Source organism: Mustela putorius, unplaced genomic scaffold (genome assembly GCF_011764305.1).
Source record: "Mustela putorius furo isolate JIRA1106 unplaced genomic scaffold, ASM1176430v1.1 tig00003834_pilon_pilon_pilon, whole genome shotgun sequence".
Taxonomy (NCBI): domain Eukaryota; kingdom Metazoa; phylum Chordata; class Mammalia; order Carnivora; family Mustelidae; genus Mustela; species Mustela putorius.
In genome coordinates this window covers 97,341,647-97,359,226 of record NW_025421987.1, presented here as the reverse complement: position 1 = coordinate 97,359,226, position 17,580 = coordinate 97,341,647, and the positions used below count along the sequence as shown (strand labels likewise).

Here is a 17,580-nt window from a genome sequence, read left to right as displayed (position 1 = left end):
TCTAAATACCCAACCTGTATTTCATCCAATTAATTTCACCTGAAAGTTCCAATATCTTTTTCTAACAGTTAAACCGAAAAGATCTTGCTAGAACAGATTTACTATTAGCACAGTAACTCACCATTATAGTGATCAGTCATCACACAATTCAAAATACCCAAAGATGTTTTAACAGTACAAGTTGGGTTTGCATTTGCAATGTAGCCTAATGTATCATAATTAACTTTGAATTGTTTTGTTTTAAAATCGAATGTAGTCTTTTTAAAATTTTCAAACACTTTTTTAAAAAGCAGATGCTGCCAAATTTACACAAGTTACAAAACCATGTTGGTGAATTCAACAAACACATGGGCATCTGAAAAAGTAACAATAATTCACTAAATACTGAGATTTTCACAATGCAATTATTTTTTAATTATTTAAATGTATCTGCATACCAAGGAAAAATGACCAATACTGTTTTCCTCAGTACTGAAATTAATTTTAATTCAGTAAATTATAGTAGAAACAGGAGACCTGAGCTCTGCATTATCTGTGAGAACTTGAGTAAGTCACCATCTCTCTGAAACTCCATTTCCCCATCTACATACTAAGAGTTAAACCTTTAATCCTGCAGCTCCAAAATCCCATGTAGTGGTGATCTAAAATATACTTCATAACTTTTGACCCATGATCATTCTAATGACAACTTGGAAAAAGATATATAACAATGTGACAGAGATTTCAATCACATTATAAATAATTTTTATAGATTTAAATTATTTGGGAGAACGTTATTCTTGATAATATGAGGTTGGAGTTTCTCAACATCACATTACTGACATTTTGCACTGGATAATTCTTTGTTGTAGGGCTAGCATGTGCACCATAGGAGGTTCAAAAGCATCTACCCACTAAAATACCAATAGAATCCCCCAGCATGGCAACCAAAAAAGTCTCCAGACATTGCCAAAATCACCCCTAGTGGTCAACTATTGTATTAAATTAAAAATGTCCAGGCTCTTTGTGGAGATGGGAAGGAGGAAAAAGAAAAGACTATTTTTGCTTTTGTCAGATAGGAGGAAAGGCATAAGAGATGTTAAGGAACGAACAAAACAAAAAAGTTCAATTGCAACTCACATACTATGAAAAGAAAAAGTACTCTTTTCTTAAAGGCTAACCAAACGTTGTTGTATGTAGCTAATGCAGTAATAGTAATGATATGTATAACAGTACAGAGAGCTGAGGAAAGCCCACATATATTCCATCTGTACTTTTCTAAGCATTTTCAATAAAAAGTGTCCAAGGTTTTTAAATGAGGATAATGAAGTTAACATAATTCCTCTTCTCCCTTGCATTTGTGAGAAGGCTAAACAGTCTCAAGTTACCTGCTACTCTCCAGCCATAGAGAATATCCACATGAAAACAGTTAATTACAATAAACATCTATCTATTTGAATCAAGTATAAATGTGCTACAAATGCCACGAAAAGTTAACACTGAGTAATATCCTAAAGTCCCTTTTGTATTCAAAGAAAGGCCAAAGACCATGAGAAGAAACATTTAAATGTTGCAACAGAAAATTAAACGTTCACACATTCACTTTTTGGCTCTTTAATACTCACTACAAAATCAACTCAGCCATATTTTCCACCAAACAGAAAAATACCCAGTTTCCTTAGTCTATTCTTGGATAGGTCACCAGACTGGGAATAAGAGACCCAGAGTCTATTCCCAGTTGCAAAACAGACTGGTAATCTCAAGCAAATTATTCACTCAGATTAAGGTTCTGCACCCGTATCATGCTGACAATACTGAAAATCTGCCCAGAAACAAGCACGACAAACCCAGGACTTCCTCCTGCACCCAAAGGACAACTGCAAACATATTTTTAGATATATTAAATCTAAAAATCTGAATAGGATTTTATTTATAGCAACATTTAACATAGTTGAAATTTCAAAACTGTGTGGTGCCTTTACCATTGCCCCCTATAAAAGTAATGAAATGCTTTTTTAAAATCACTCCATGCCCAGTTTTGCAAAACTATATGCAAACTATATAATGATAATTATGTAAAACAAAAAAGCTCTTTTTAATTCAAGTTCTTGGGAAGGGCTTTAACTTTTGCATTTCCTAGTAACTCTAGCTTTTAGTCTAGTACACAAGGAGTTCTTTCCTGACACCGTAAAATGTGCTCCAGAACGTCTGCAAAGCAAAAGTTTACCCCATAGCCTAATTACGGAGAGGCCTTAGGACAGTTCTTACCACTAAACATGCAGGCTTTACTAGCGCAACCAATATACGATCCTGGCGTTCATTTTTTGCTCTTATTTGTCTGGTAGACCAAATTACCCATCTGACCTTACGGCACACCATAAGACGGTAAACAGAACCCAGTCCAACAGAACATTTGAAAAAAGCAGGATTAGTAAAGAACGGGAGGGGGACTGTCAATTAACATTCGCCGGTCCCCGCTGACAGGCAGACACTTGTTGGCCACGGACAAGCCACTCACAAAGTTTGCCATCTCGCCGCGAGCAGGGGCCCTGCCTGCGCCGCGGGCCTCGACCCGGAAGACCGGTGCTGGAGGCCCCGCCACGGGCCGAGGCACCCCGGCAAGCAAAGCCCGGGCTTCTCGGCGCTCCTCCGCCGCCTCCCTGCACAAGGGCGCACTCACGCACGCGCGCGCACTCTCACACACGTACACACACAACAAAAGGAAGCCGTGCGAGCCGCGTGCGGAGGTCCACTGGGGGCGCTCGGAAAAGCCCCTCCTCCCGGCCCCCACCACACGGCCCGCGCGGCCTGCTCACTTACTGGAGCGCCCTCGGAGAGGCCCGCGTGCGCGGAGCGCCGCGCCTACCGCCCCGCCGGGCTGTGCTCCGCCGCGCTCGCGGGGGGCGGCGACGGCGGCGGCTCTGGGCCCACCACGGCGCAGCCCCGCGCCGCTGCTCCGCCCACCGCCCGGCTGAGGGCCGGCGAAAGTCCGCCCGTGAGGCCGTCGCAGCCGGCCCGGAGCTCGCGACTGCCCTGGCTTCTCAAGAAACCTCTTACACTGATATCCCCACCCCCACAAACCAAGGGACGTTTAAGCCCCCTCCCTTACTGACCACTCATCAAAAGTAGTACCCAACACAGCACTCCGCACGGTAAAAAAATTTTTCTGTAACCTTCTCCTTAACCCTTCGGCTTACTGATTCTCCACACCTTAACTTACTCGTTTTAGTCTTCCTTTACCTTCCCGCTTCTACCCTAAGAGCTGTATTTACCCCCAAAAATAATCTTTCTAAACCATCTCTCCAATCTTGAAACTTACTTTTCTAGTACAAACATGCATCCTTATAACTTCCTTCCATTACATCTCCTGCTTACCTACTCAAAACCTCTCCACAAATTAACTTTTAGAATGTGTATCAGCTCCCACCAAATCAACTCACAACTTTCTTTGAAACTGCATTTTGTGTGTTCCTTCATTCCCTCCAAAAGAACACTCTCCAACTTAACACAAAGATTTGCCCCAAAGTGCCCTCAAATTTTGTGAACCAATTCCAGAGAGGCCATCACAGTCACTAAAAATATCCATTTCCCAAGCACACCCCCAGTAACTTGACAATGATCTTTCCAAAACATTCTCTACCAATTCACTGGACTCACTCTTAAGACTACCATGCCCATTTCCCCAAAGACTCTAATTATAGAATTTAATGGAATTAACACAGTATGTCTATCATTAAATGTATCTACACATGCAGGTGTGCATGTGTTGACAAATGTACATATACAGGACCCTACAAAACATCAGGTTGAGTATTTCATTCTAATCCCCCAGATACTGGCTCTTCTCAAAAGGAAAACTCCTTGATGCCAACCAAGATTTTCAGGCATCCAACCCCTATCTTGTGAAGTCACTTATCTTTTAAATTAATATAATTATCATTAAAACATTCTCTCTCCATTTCCACTACAACCAGACCTAACAGCTTCCATAAGATCCACTGTTCATCTACTGCACACAAACCACTCAAATAAGGCATGCCGGCGGGTCCTGGAAACAACTCTAGACCAAATCAGGCAGGCTACAGCAAAGATGTGAGATGGGCAAAGTGACCTCCCTGGGCCCTCTTAGGCTTTTCAAAGCTCTGGGACTCCACAGGTCCCTCATTATTAAATTTCAAGACTGACTTAATGCAGAAGGGGGCAGGGGGAAGTAACGAATGGCCTGGGGTTAGATTCTGTAAGTAAAGCTGTACTTGGCAGAGACTACAGCAAGGCACTGATGGAGACTCAAAAACTAGTCAGGTAAGCACTAACAGTCAAACCTTTGATAGTACAAAGGAAAAGCTGATAGACAACAAAGACTGACAAGATAGACTACTACTGCAAAACTGGATAAACAAAAGTTTAAGAGCAAAGACAAAGCCAAAAAATAAAGGGCCTGGTCTAGATCTTAAATATCATCAATGGAAGATGATGATGGTTTCAAGCACTGAGATTTAAAAAAAATCAAAACAAAATAGTTTAACTATATTTAGTTTTTGAAACTGGCAATACAGCTCCTTTGGACACATTCAATAAATGATAACTAAAACAAGACAAGAAAGCATATTTAGAACTGTGCATCTGGGACTTACCTCTATATAGGTAGTAAGTGAAATGAGAAAACACACCAACCAGCTTCCTAAGAACACTAAGAAATATATGAGATAAAAGCCATTATAGAGAAAAAAGAAAAAACTACAGAGGCCATTTTAGATTCCTCAGGACATCTCCTATCATCCAGCCCATTCTTCCCACTTTTTACTTGAACCTCTTTATGTATATGTATGTTGCTAGTTTGTTTGTTTGTTTAATGTATACAAATTACCACTACACACTGATGTGGTTTTGAGGAACTCATGTAGAGGTCAGAAGATGTCAGTATCTCTATTATGCTCTTTTTTTTTCAATACTTATTGCATAATGCACCATTTTTATAAACATCATGGGTGGAGAGGACTGTCCTTATGTGCACAGAGAAGGAACAGGCTCCTGGCATTAGTTATTTCCTAGATAGCATTATGTTTTCCCAGTATTTTCTCTGCTACAAGTTACTTGACTCTCCTCTTCTCCTTACTTGCATTCCTATTCAGGTCAACCCCAACCTCTTCATTCATTTCTGTTCTACGCTTTTACTAGCTTCTATCAGCTTATTAACGTTCTTCTGTCAACAAAATACCCTGTGTCCTTTGCCTTTCATATTAGTACACCTCTACCTTTTTGCCCTTGCATATGAATGGCTAGGATTTTGCAAGTATAACTTATAAAGAACTTTAAAGAACAGGTAAACGTAACAAAATTGTTTATCTCCATCGCACACCATAAATCAGATACTATCATCTCTTGCCTGGATTGTTGTGACTGCCCCTTCATCTTTTCTCAAGCTTGGCTCTTTTCAGACAACCTAATTCTCTCGTGACTTAGCTATCCATTCTCCTACTCCTTCAGCTTGCTAAAAGGACCAATTGCTTCTTGCTCCAAAGGGCGACTCCTATTACTAAAAAATCTCTTTGCAATTTACATTACTCACTTAAACCATTCCATCTACAACATCCACCAAGTTCCAAAATACCCTCCCCTCTCCCTTCCCAAAGACTTCAATTCTACTTTGTACCACAGTCAGCCATTATTCTCGGTAACTTCAACAATGATGCTGAAGTACCTTCTACACCCTGACCTTCCTCAACTCCTAAAGCCTTCAGCTGCACTTCAGCCACCCACACATATATAATGAAAATAGGTCACCAATTGGAAGTGCTGTACTATTAGGATTCTAACTTCAGAGACCTCCTTTTTTCTTTTTTTTTTTTAACCACAACTACTTTATTGTTCTATGCCTGCTCTTTACCTCCTTTGGGCTTCCCTAGTCTCCCCGCAAAATTTAAATCTGTCCATCAGCCATTTAATATTGCCCTCTCCAGAATATCATGACCTTCCATTATATTTACCATGCACCTCCCCAATGACAGACAATCTTCACCATCTGTTTTCTTCACACCCACACACTGGATGTTAAGTACCACCAGAAAGCTATGAAGTCTTCCACAACTGATTTATTCTAAATACAATTTTCTATCTCATTGACTAATCCTAGTCATTTTCATATTTAAATCTTTAATCCCATCAAAAATCAATCTTTCCCATAAAATTCCTTCAAATCACACCTTCTCTACCTGTAATCAAATCCTCTTTACAGCTTGCAGAATGCTGTATTTTCATCCATCTGTTATTTCTTGCCTCCAGTTTTGGAAAAAGAGCTGTTCCTCCTTCTTAAAATAAACTTAATACAATTCCTACATTCAATGTTTCCATATTCTCCCAACCCACTCAGGCCTTTACTCCCATGCACTGTGCTCTCTGATCTGCTCTCCTAAAGACCAAAAAAAAATTTTATATACCAAATCCTATGACCTACCATCCAAGTCCTTATCCCCTCTTTGGCAATGACACTTGAACTACCACTGAGAGTTTATGTCACTGTACAACAGGATTCTACTGTGGTCTCTCTAGTTGCTGCTTCTATCTCCAACAAGTACTGGTCCTCATCTTAGCCCAAATAGAGGGTATTTTCCCAAGTTCAGTCTTTCTCTAATTCTCTCCCCTTTGGCATTTCATCTCTTAACATTGCTTCTGTATTTTCATTCCTCAGCTACCCTCAGCTCCCAAAAACAATCTTTAAACCATCCCCCACTGCTACAATCTAATTTATTTCTTAGGAACTAGAATATATAATGATTTATTTTCACCTATATTCTTCAATTATTGCTTCAATTAATACCTCAATTATCAGTCCAAATAATTTCATTGCCATTAGCACCCTACCAAATCCAGAATTAGTAGCTTCAATTATTAACTCTAGGTACATATTCCCAAATCTGTTAGACCTCCTTCCTCAGCTGAATTCAGTATTCCTAACTCTAGCTAAAAAATTCCCCTTGCCTACTTCCACTGGTGCCCCACACACTGGTCATGTCTTAAAACTGAAGTAAGTATTCTTCCCCACCAAAATAGTTCTGCTAACTGATCCAATAATTTTTATTAATGGCACTACCATTCTCAAGTTACCCAAGAAAAGCCCCAGTTTCCCTTTTTTCTCTTTTCCTCCAGTTTCCCAAAAGCCATTTGCCATCAAATCTCTCAATTCTTTCTTCTATATATCTGCTTTCTTTTATTCCCGTTACCACCACAGCAACTTGGGTTCTCAGAACTTCACACTTTTGTTATAGTTTTCTGAATTGTCTCCTAGTCACTAGGTTCTCTTCATTGCAAAAACAAAACATAACAAAAACAGGTCACCACATATGTATTCTTAAATCACCTCATTTCCCCACTCAAAACTCATCAGTGGTTCCCCACTACACACTGAGTCAAGTTAAAAGTCTTTAGACTTCCAAAAAACAGAAACTAGCCAATAGCCCAACAATTGTGAAATGAACAAATACACTGTGATATGTTCATAATGGAATCCCACAGAGAAGTGAAAAAGAATGAACTACTGCTATATGCATCACGGATGAATCTCACAGACATGGTGAGCTTAAGAAGCCAGACACAGATGTATGATTCCACTAATAAGAAACTCAAAAACATAAAACTACTCTGCCGTAACAGAGATCAGAATAGTACAGCTGACCCTTGAACAATGCAGAGGTTGCAGAGTCAACCTCTCCCCACAGTGGTCGAAAATCAAGGTATGACTTTTGACTCCCAGAAACTTTACCAATAGCCTACTGTTGACCAGAAGGCTTACCAATTACAAACTATAGATTAACATGTATTTTGTATGTCATATGTCATATATACTGCATTCTTACAATAAAGTAGGCTAGAGAAAGGAAAATGTTATTAAAAAAATCATAAAGAAAACACAGTACTATACCATAATTATCAAGAAGAATTATACTTGTAAGTAGATCTGTGCACTTCACACCCATGTTGTTCAAGAGTCACTGTAATTACTTTTCAGTGAACAGGACATCAACTTGAAGGTGACCAATTAGGGAGTCTCCTGGCGTGTTGGAAATGTTGAACTCAATGGTGGTTACATAAAATGTCTATCTTCAAAAATTCTGTGACCTTAAGATTTGAGCACTTTATGTAGGTAAAGATGAATCAATCAATAAGTAAAAACCCATTTACTCTAGATTTTTAGATGTTTCCTCTACTTCACAGCCTTATTTCCCTCCATTCAAAATATGAACCCTAAATTCCAGCTAATCTAGACTACCAACCCCTAAACACATCCACAACTTTTCTGTCATTAATATCATACTCCCTCTTTTTGGAATACTAACCCTCACCATTTGCCTACTATAATCCTATACATCCTTCAAGGCCTAAGCTACACACCAACTTCTCTACAAAGTTGAATCTGCCATAGTACTTCTGTCATAGACAGATGCATACACATTTTTGTCCCTTGATAAACTCCTAAAAAAAAAATGAACTATGTCATACATAAACATGTATCCTTCACACTGCCTACCATGAAACATTACACAGTAAGTATACAAAAATACTCCCCGAAGAAATGCTTGCAGTCCCTCAAAAGCACTCTTCAATCCCACCCTTCCTTCTCAAACCTATCCATTACTGTCTCTACTTGCAATTCATTCAATTTACATATTTAATCATTCAATAAAAAAACTGAGGACCTACTATCTGCAAGAAACTGCAACTACTTACCCTAATGTACCCCACTAAACTACCCCAACATGTATTCCAGTTTCAGTTGCTGCTTTTGAATTTTACCCCAGCTCTAAATTTCCAGTCATCCTCCCCTCCTGTTGCCATCCAATCGCATTCTCCCCCTCATTTCTAATCCTGCTATCAAGCCAATTCAAGTTCTTAAGTTTCTCCAGTAGCATCCTAACTGGGTCTGTCACCCCCCAATAGTGGCAAAGTAACTACCATCACACTGGCGCCAATCTACTCTGTACAGTATAGCTATCATCAGATTAAGATATTTAATATACAGGCCTTTATTCCATTCTCTACTCAAAAAAGTTGAGTAACTACATATTATGATGTGTGAACATACTTTAATCCTATGTTAACATACTTTAATCCTCAAATCCTCGCCTCAGCCCTTGCCAGAAGGTATAATAATTACCAATTTCTTCTTTTTTTAAAGATTTTATTTACTTGTCAGAGAGAAAGTTAGAGAGCACAAGCAGGGAGAAGCAGGCTCCCTGGTTGAGCACGGACCCCAATTCAGGGCTTGATCCCAGGACCCTGGGATCATGACCTGAGCTTAAGGCAGAGGTTTAACTGGCTGAGACACCCATGTATCCCAATAAATTATCAGTCTCTTTTTTTTTTAAGAGTTTATATAATTGACAGAGAAAGACAGCCCGAGAGAGGGAACACACATGTTGTGGGGACTGAGAGAGGTAAGAGAAGGAGAAGCAGGCTTTCCGCCCAGCAGGGAGCCTGATGCAGGGCTCAATCCCAGGACTCTTGAGATCATGCCCTGAGCCAAAGGCAGACACTTAACAAACTGAGTCACCCAGGCGCCCCAATAATTATCAATTTTTTGAAGAGAATATAAGAGTCTCAGAAAGGAAGCAATTCTCTCACAATTCTCTCACAGCACATGTAAAACGGAAGGGCCAAGACTAAAACCCAGCTTCTGTTTGCTTACTAAGCACATTACATCTACTTAGCTTAGCTTTCAAGGCCATCCATTTTCCACCCAACCCCACTGACTCTTCCTACCCTTTATCATTATGCCCTATTCATGAACTCTCTGTGTACCAAACTACAAGCTGTGATCAATTATTTAGTTAGTCATGAAATGAGTTTGTGAGTGACAGTCATCTTTTTTTGGCCAAATAGAAGAGAATGGAAAACATTTGAGTATATCCAACATAGTAAGGGATATGGCTACTGAAGCATTTTGTTTTATACTTACACACAAACATTCAAACCATACAGTAGCTGAAGACATGACATATATTTCTTACTGTGGATCACAATTAAAAAAAAAAATTTAAACACTAACTCACTATTCCTCACATGTCTTTGGCTTCTCACCTTCAAGTCTTTGCTTTTGCTAATCCCTCAGATTGGAAGGCTCTCTTTCCAGGAATTCCTACCAGTAAGAATCCTATCCATACCTTCAAAGACTAGCTAAAAAGCCATTTGTATGCCATTAAAAATGTAGTCCCAGGTTTCCCTCTAGTCAAATGTCTTTCCCTAACTTTTAACTTCCATAACATTTCGTACTTAAGATATGCTGAATATAATGTAGTTATTTGTGCACAAGTCCAGCTTCACTACTAGAATATAAATCCCAAAGGATTTATTCCTAACTACATCTAACAATGTTTTACATACAGCAAATGTTCATTATCTGTTGCCTAAACTCACCCCATCATTTTCTGAAAACTGCTTTAAATCCACATCATAAACAATTTCTAATACATTCTAAACTTTGATTTACTATTATCCTTCAAATTGTCTTACTATCTTCCTCCCCAAAATAACCATTTCAAATAATCCTTTAAACTTTCAATCTTTTCTTGCTTTCTGCTAAACATAACCTATAATGTATCAATAATCTTTTTCTTCTTTCAGAATCATACTTTCTGTGGGATAACACCTTTCCTTCTCCATCTGGTTATCTTCCACTTTACTCCTAGTTCTCTACATTCATAATAATAGATTTTATATTCTTTAAACAGATTTTTCTTTCATTTTCTCTTTAACTAGACTTCCTCAAATATTTCAATTCATATTACAGGATACGTATTTGTCAGCCCAATAAATCCTTTCCAGAAAAAAAGGCAGGTTATGAATAAATTGAAACAATCAGAAACATATAAGCCATTTAGAGCTTCTAAATTATCTGATACTTTCATTCATTCATTTATTCAACAAGCATGTGTCTACTAGACATATGCCCTCAATTCTCTGACTATTCTATTCTGTAATTCAGAAAGCAGCTTTGAGAAAAGCATGCAGGAAAATGCCAGGATAGCAGAGCCAAGTTGACTCATGCTCTTCACTCACAGAGACCAAGTAATTTGTGGGGTACAGGCTCATAAAAGGAAAAACTAAAAGTTACACTAGACATAGATGGAAACAGACCCCCCCCCACCTTCTTTGTTCCAGGGAGCTCAGAATCTACCCAGCAAAGGAGAATTTGAAGAAGAACAAACCAGTAGGAGTAGCTAAAATGAAATAGGCAGAAAGCATTCAGACAAAAATAGATCCAGACTCTAGGTTCATTCTAGGGCTGCAAGAGAAATTTGGAGCACTTTAGTTCCTCTCCTGAGATCCCTAAGGAATCCTTTCAAATATCTAGCTAAAGTATGGTACACTTAAATCTTTTCCCCTAACCTTAGCCAATATTCATTTCTCCACTCCCTGAACTCCTACAGCATTTACTATCCATAGAACTCATTTGCGATCTTAATCATAAACGGTCTTGTTCACAGTAATTAAAGTGTTTGTTAACAAATATACCTAGAATTTATTTACATATTAAAATCTGTGAGGTCCTAGGGGCACCTACGTGACTCAGTTGATTAAAATCAGTGAGGCCCTCTTTAAAATAGTTACCTTGGGAGGCTACCACTCACCCATTTATTCACTGCATCCATCCATCCATCTGATGCACTTAACCAACACTTACTTAGTGTTCGACTACATACAAGTGAAGCTATCATTATTCAGCATATTTCCAACTTCATCACAGGGAGTGTTTTCCAAAGTCAGTTAGTAAGTCAATCAAGAAAGCCATTCCTATTTCTGTGACTAAGTGAATTTAAACCAAAACTATTCTTCATTCACTCTATTTGCTCTTGTCGGATCTGATGGATCTTCAGCATTTCTAAAAATCAAATCTTTCAAACTAAAAAGCTTTGTCACCAATGAGACTAGTCAGAATAACATTATGCCTTGCACTATTCGTAACTGCCATACTGAAGGGACTATGAACTCTGAGGATGGCGACCACGTTTAAACCAGTTTACAACCCAGTCCCCCCAAAGCACACAATAGGTACTTAGTAAATAGAAAAATTGTATAGAATGTGCTGGAGGCTCAGAAGGGAATTCAGAAAAGGTGATCCAAAAATGTTCTGAATGCTACTACTGAAAATGACTACCAAAATACAAAAATTCTCATTTGGAGGTATATTTTTGATACCTGTTTTACAAAATCAACTTTCTGAAATCCTACACTGTTACTAAATTACTTCATAAATGTCCTTCTCCTCCTAAAAAAAAATATAAATACTATAAATTCCTTGAGAAAATAAATTTCACCTAACACTTTTTTACTATCATGCCAAAAATGAATTAAATCAGACAGATTCTTAAAACAGCTAAAAATGTCTAAGCAGTCATTTAGGTAAGAAAATGCAAATTAAACCAGCCACCAACTCCAAATCCAGACTTAAAATTTACTCAGATTTGGGCACCTAGGTGGCTCAGTCTGTTAAGTGTCCAACTCTTAATTTTGGCTCCAGTCATGATCTCAGGGTTATGAGATCAAGCCCCACATGAGGACTGCTTAAGATTATCTCTCTCCCTTTCCCTCTGTCCCTCCTCCCCCACAACCCCTTCCATGCTCATGCTCTAAAATAGTAATAATAACAATAACAATAATAATAATCTACTCATCTTAAACTAGCCTCAGATTAGAACAGAATCTTTGGTCCCACCGCTTCAATGCTTTAGCAAGACTGTGCCAATCCCATTCTAATCCATTCTGTCTTCTTCCCTTAAATCCAAAGGCTTCAACAGTCAGATATCCCTTTTGTCCATCACTCTCTCTCTCTCACACACACACACACAAATTTTTTTCTACAGACTCCCATGGTACTCAGCAATTTGACACAGTCCCACTATTATCACTGACATTGAACACTCCTTTCCATCATTCATTCAACAGGTACTTATTAAACACTTAAAAATCAAACTGTTTAGAGTTCCCCGAAGATTAAGGAAAAGTCTTGGATCCAGAGTAGGCTCCAGTCAAGCCATCCTTTGCAGAACAGAGAGAATAATTCCCATAAGCAAATACAAGATTTAGCAGTATATAATCTGCATGTGAATGCTTTTCTTATTCAAAGTAAAGATTCTCAAGAGGAGAGGTTACTTAAACAAGACTTCTGAAAAAGGGAGCAAGTTCTTTCTATTCTCCCCATCCCTCTACTGACTTAGCAATGTTAAATCTCATACACCAGGGCGCCTGGGTGGCTCAGTGGGTTAAGCCGCTGCCTTCCGCTCGGGTCATGATCTCAGGGTCCTGGGATCGAGGCCCGCATCGGGCTCTCTGCTCAGCAGGGAGCCTGCTTCCCTTCCTCTCTCTCTGCCTGCCTCTCTGCCTACTTGTGATCTCTGTCTGTCAAATACAATAAATAAAATCTTTAAAAAAAAGAAAAAAACTCATACACCAATTTCAAAAACCAGTATTTTACAAATAAATCCTAATATATGGGCAGCATACTTTTTTCTACCACATTTCCAGGATATTAGTGACTTAAATATGCAAATTTCCTTGTAACTGCCACAAATCTGTCTCACCACTGTAAATTTAAATCTCCTTCACATCAACTATACCCAATGTCCTCAGAATTCTTTACCCTCTCTTCAGCCTCCTACAAATTTACCACCTCCATCACACTCTCACCTTCATCTTCTTCCCCCTTTTATCACAATTCCCTATCAGTCCTTCCCTCCACAAAAAAGAAACATATTATCTACAACAATTCATTCCTTCCTAACAACTCTTTGAATTGCTACAGAAGCCTGGAAAAAAGAGTCAAGGGTCCTTTTTACTCCATTCCCAGACCCCCCACTCTAACACTCCCCAGAAGACTGTCAAATAACACTAAACAATTGACCTGGTAACTAATTCCAAGATGAACAACTATCATTGCCAACCAACTCCTCTCTAACTAGCAACCTTTATGCTGCAAAGAAGTTGTTTTCCACAACTTAGTGTTTCTCACAGGTCCGTCCATTAAACTTCCTTCTACCTTCTCACCCAGTCTAATTCCAGCCTAATTCTAAATGCTTTCTCTTTAATAATATTAAAGATATAGGGCGCCTGGGTGGCTCAGTGGGTTAAAGCCTCTGCCTTTGCCACAGGTCATGATCTCAGGGTCCTGGGATCAAGCCCCGCATAGGGCTCTCTGCTCGGCAGGGAGCCTGCTTCTTCCCTCTCTCTCTGCCTGCCTCTCTGCCTACTTGTGATCTCTCTCTCTCAATCAAATAAATAAATACTAAAAAAAAAAAAAAAAAGGGATTATTAAAGATATAAAGACAGCTAATAAAAAAGCTAAAATAGTAACTACCAAAGGTTTGAAAGGAGGAGAACGGGGATAATGCCAGGGACACAAATCCTTTCCATTCATATAAGTCTTCCGAGTCCTTCATAATGTCATTTTAATCAATCAAGAAATAACAGTACATGTATATTACTTGCAGACCTGATGAAAAGCATGATAAGAACTACAAAACTTAATGCTTACAGCAGTAGCCTCTGGAAAGTGGGACTGCAATGGACAGGTGAGACAGGGGCTACTGCTCTTCACTAGATGCTCCCTCAGGACAATTTTACTTTTAATTATGCACATGCTATTTCATACAATTTTAAAGGGAAGAAAAATAATGACATACTATATTTAAGTATGTATTTAAGTAATATTTAAGTATAAATATTTAATATAATATTTATATTTAAGTCCATTAAACCTACAGAAATTAAGTGATAATATACAGTGCAGGTGAGAGTAAAGAAAACAGACTCTCTCATTCTGTGATAACAATAAAAATGGGTACACCCTACTATGTAATATACTGAAGCCGCTGAAAATAAAGAGTAAACCTAAGTGCACTGACATAAAAGTTTTCCAAATTTAAAAAAAAAAAAAATCCTGGATTATTTCCATTAAAATATTTTAATGAAAGTCCCTCTCATATCTAATGCCAAATTCTCATCCTTCTTTAGATATACTTGCTAAACAAATGAATGACTGAATTTTCCCATCCCTCTCCCAAATTTCTTTCCGTCTTCTCCATTAATCCTTCCACCCTCTACTTCCATAAAAAGATTGTTTATACTATCCTCTCCTCAGTTCAATTATATTACAATGTAATGTGTACATTGTAATATTTTTTCTTAATAATAAAAAATGAGTAATTTTCAGGTATCTTAAGAGTAGGGTTCTAGCCTGCACTTCCCTCTTGAAAATCTTGTCCGGTGGGAGCTGAGCAAATCCAACAAGCCTTGGTTCATTTCCTGATATGGAAATGCTAATATTCCCTCTAACCTGGCTCTAGAATCATCCAGTCTCTTCAGGTTCCCCTAGACCTCAAGACAACCAACCAGTCCTGACCTCCTTGCAACATAAGACCTAAACAGATATTCTCAATCCTCCATTCTGCAGGCCCACATTTTGCAGGCTGATGCATTTTCTTCAATACCACAATGCCTCAGTGAGAGTATACATTCAGGAACCATGAATAGCAAAAGATCTCCCACCAGCTCCAGAGTTAGGAACCAATCCCATCAGACTAATTTGGGATCCAAAAGGAGCCTCCAAAGAAAGGCCACCGTGCACGGACTCCCCCCACCATTACTTATAACCCTGTGTACTGCAACCCAGGGTTAATAATATGGCATCAGTTCTCCTGGACCAGATACGCTGGGCAGTGGAGAAGAAAACCGCCAAGTCAAGTAATTTCCATTCCAGCATTAGTGTTCACCCGGCCTCTACTAAATGACAATACTTCAAATTTGCTAAAACCTAAACTCATGGCTTAGGGGATCCCTGTAGGTCAGGCGTTTTCTTACCGTCTGTTTCAGAAATTCTCATATTCAATAGTGCAGGTCTAAAACGTCTCAGACACAAACTACGGACTAAGGTCTAATTCTCAGTGACCCCAACCACTGCGGGACCGCACTTACCAGATGTCATCTACAGAAGAGCCCAAACAGGTTCAGAACTAGGCCATCCTGGCCCATCTGGAATAACTCTTTAGTCCTTGGGCCAACATTTATTAATTCTACTACATCTGTCTATTCTATCATGCATTCTCTTCATAGTCTCTAGAATTTAGCACTTCCTCTGGCTTCAAACGCGATCCTTTCTATTCGCGGAAACTGCTTGTATCCCTTCTTTCCTTTCCTTAGAAACGCTTCAGTTCTTTCCATAACGAAATACCTAATGTATCTGCACAATGAACGCCCCCCGGACTCCTCAAGGCTCCTCCACCGCCACCCTCTGCATTCCTCCACCTACCCGGCATCTTTCCCTCCGGCCTCTCTCTCCCCGCACACACTCCCACTACGTTCCCCGCAAGGATTCCCTTTTCTCCAACCCCTGCCCTTCCCATCTCCCAAAGAACACACTCCGGCAGCAACAGTGACTGAGGCCTGCGGTGCATAAAGCACTGCACCAGGCACGACGGACAGAGAACTGGTGTCTCCCTAGCCTTTTCACACCCACACCCAGCACCCTCCAGCCTCCCCCTGCAAACCTCCCACCTCCTTCCCTACCTCTGACACCCGCCTCAGGCCTCGGAGGCCGCCTTCTCGCCTCCGCCACCCCCGTCATTATCCTTTCTCAACCCCCCAACCCACCATCCGCGCCCTGCTTCCTCCCGTCCCCTCAGCCAGCTCCTGCGCTTCCCTCGGCCTCGGCCGCTCCCCTGGCTACCCCCAGCCTCGCTACGGCTCACTCCCCCCGGGGTCAGGCCGTTACCGCCGCGCGCTCCCCCCGCGCGCCGCACCCCCTCCTCCGCCCTCCCCCGGGCCCGGGCCTGCCAGGCCCAGCGCTTTACCGCGGGCGGGCGCCGAGTCGCGCGGTCACTGACTGCAAGCGGCGGCAGCTCCAACCTTTCTAGGGGCCTTGAGAGGAGGGGAAGGGGGGGAGGGGAGAGAACTTTTGCTGTGGCAGCTTCGGCAACAGCTCCCACCCCTGCGCCTTTCTCCTCTTCCTCCCCCTCCTCCTCCTCCTCTTCCTCCTTCTCTTCCTCCTCCCAGAGCAGTCGAGACGCAGACATGCCGCGGCTAGAGCGCCGCCGCGGTCGCCGCCACTGCCGGCGCGGTGCATTGTGGGAAGCCTCGCTCACGGGAAGCGCTCCGCGGCGCCCGCCCTCCCTGGCCCGGAGACCAGGCTGGGAAGACCCAGCGTGGCTTCGATTCCGGCGCCTGCGTGTCACTGGCCCAGCGTGGCCGGGGAAGCTGGCCCCGAGCCACGGGTGCCCCCGGGGTAGGCATGAGGGAAAGCAATTCGGGAAATACGGGCCCTGAGGAAATCTCTTCGACAGGGGGTCAAGCCTTCCGCAGTAACCAATGCCTAGCGCCCTGAGAAGTGGAGGCCTCGGGGGTCGGGTGCGTTTCAGGCCCTGGGGAAAAGGAAGGGGCGGGGACCTAGGTGAAGGACCTGTCTACCAGAATCTCCTGGCTTTTTCGGTTCTCGTCTCTTATCTGCCCTCTCCCCCATCACCTCCAGTCGTTGACCTCTATTACCCCAAATGCCATCTCTTCCGGAAGCAGCCCTCCTGGGCTTTTGAAGCCAGCAAACCTTGTTAGTGTCTGCAA

At 41.0% G+C, this 17,580-nt stretch overlaps 1 protein-coding gene across 4 annotated transcripts in view; it reads right to left on the bottom strand.

Moving 5' to 3' along the window:
- Positions 1–17,074, bottom strand: part of ZNF148 (zinc finger protein 148) — a 119,283-nt gene extending 102,209 nt beyond the window's left edge. Inside the window, exon 1 of one of the 4 annotated variants that reach the window (XM_013052651.2) lies at positions 16,818–17,074. In XM_013052651.2, the coding sequence (XP_012908105.1) occupies positions 16,818–17,039 (222 nt within the window). In that variant the 5' untranslated portion in view covers positions 17,040–17,074. Of the gene's footprint in view, positions 1–2,799; positions 6,441–16,817 lie in introns of those variants that run through there. The other 3 variants (XM_004745401.3, XM_004745399.3, XM_045088777.1) reach the window with 3 other exon arrangements.
- Between the last annotated feature and the right edge of the window lie 506 nt (positions 17,075–17,580).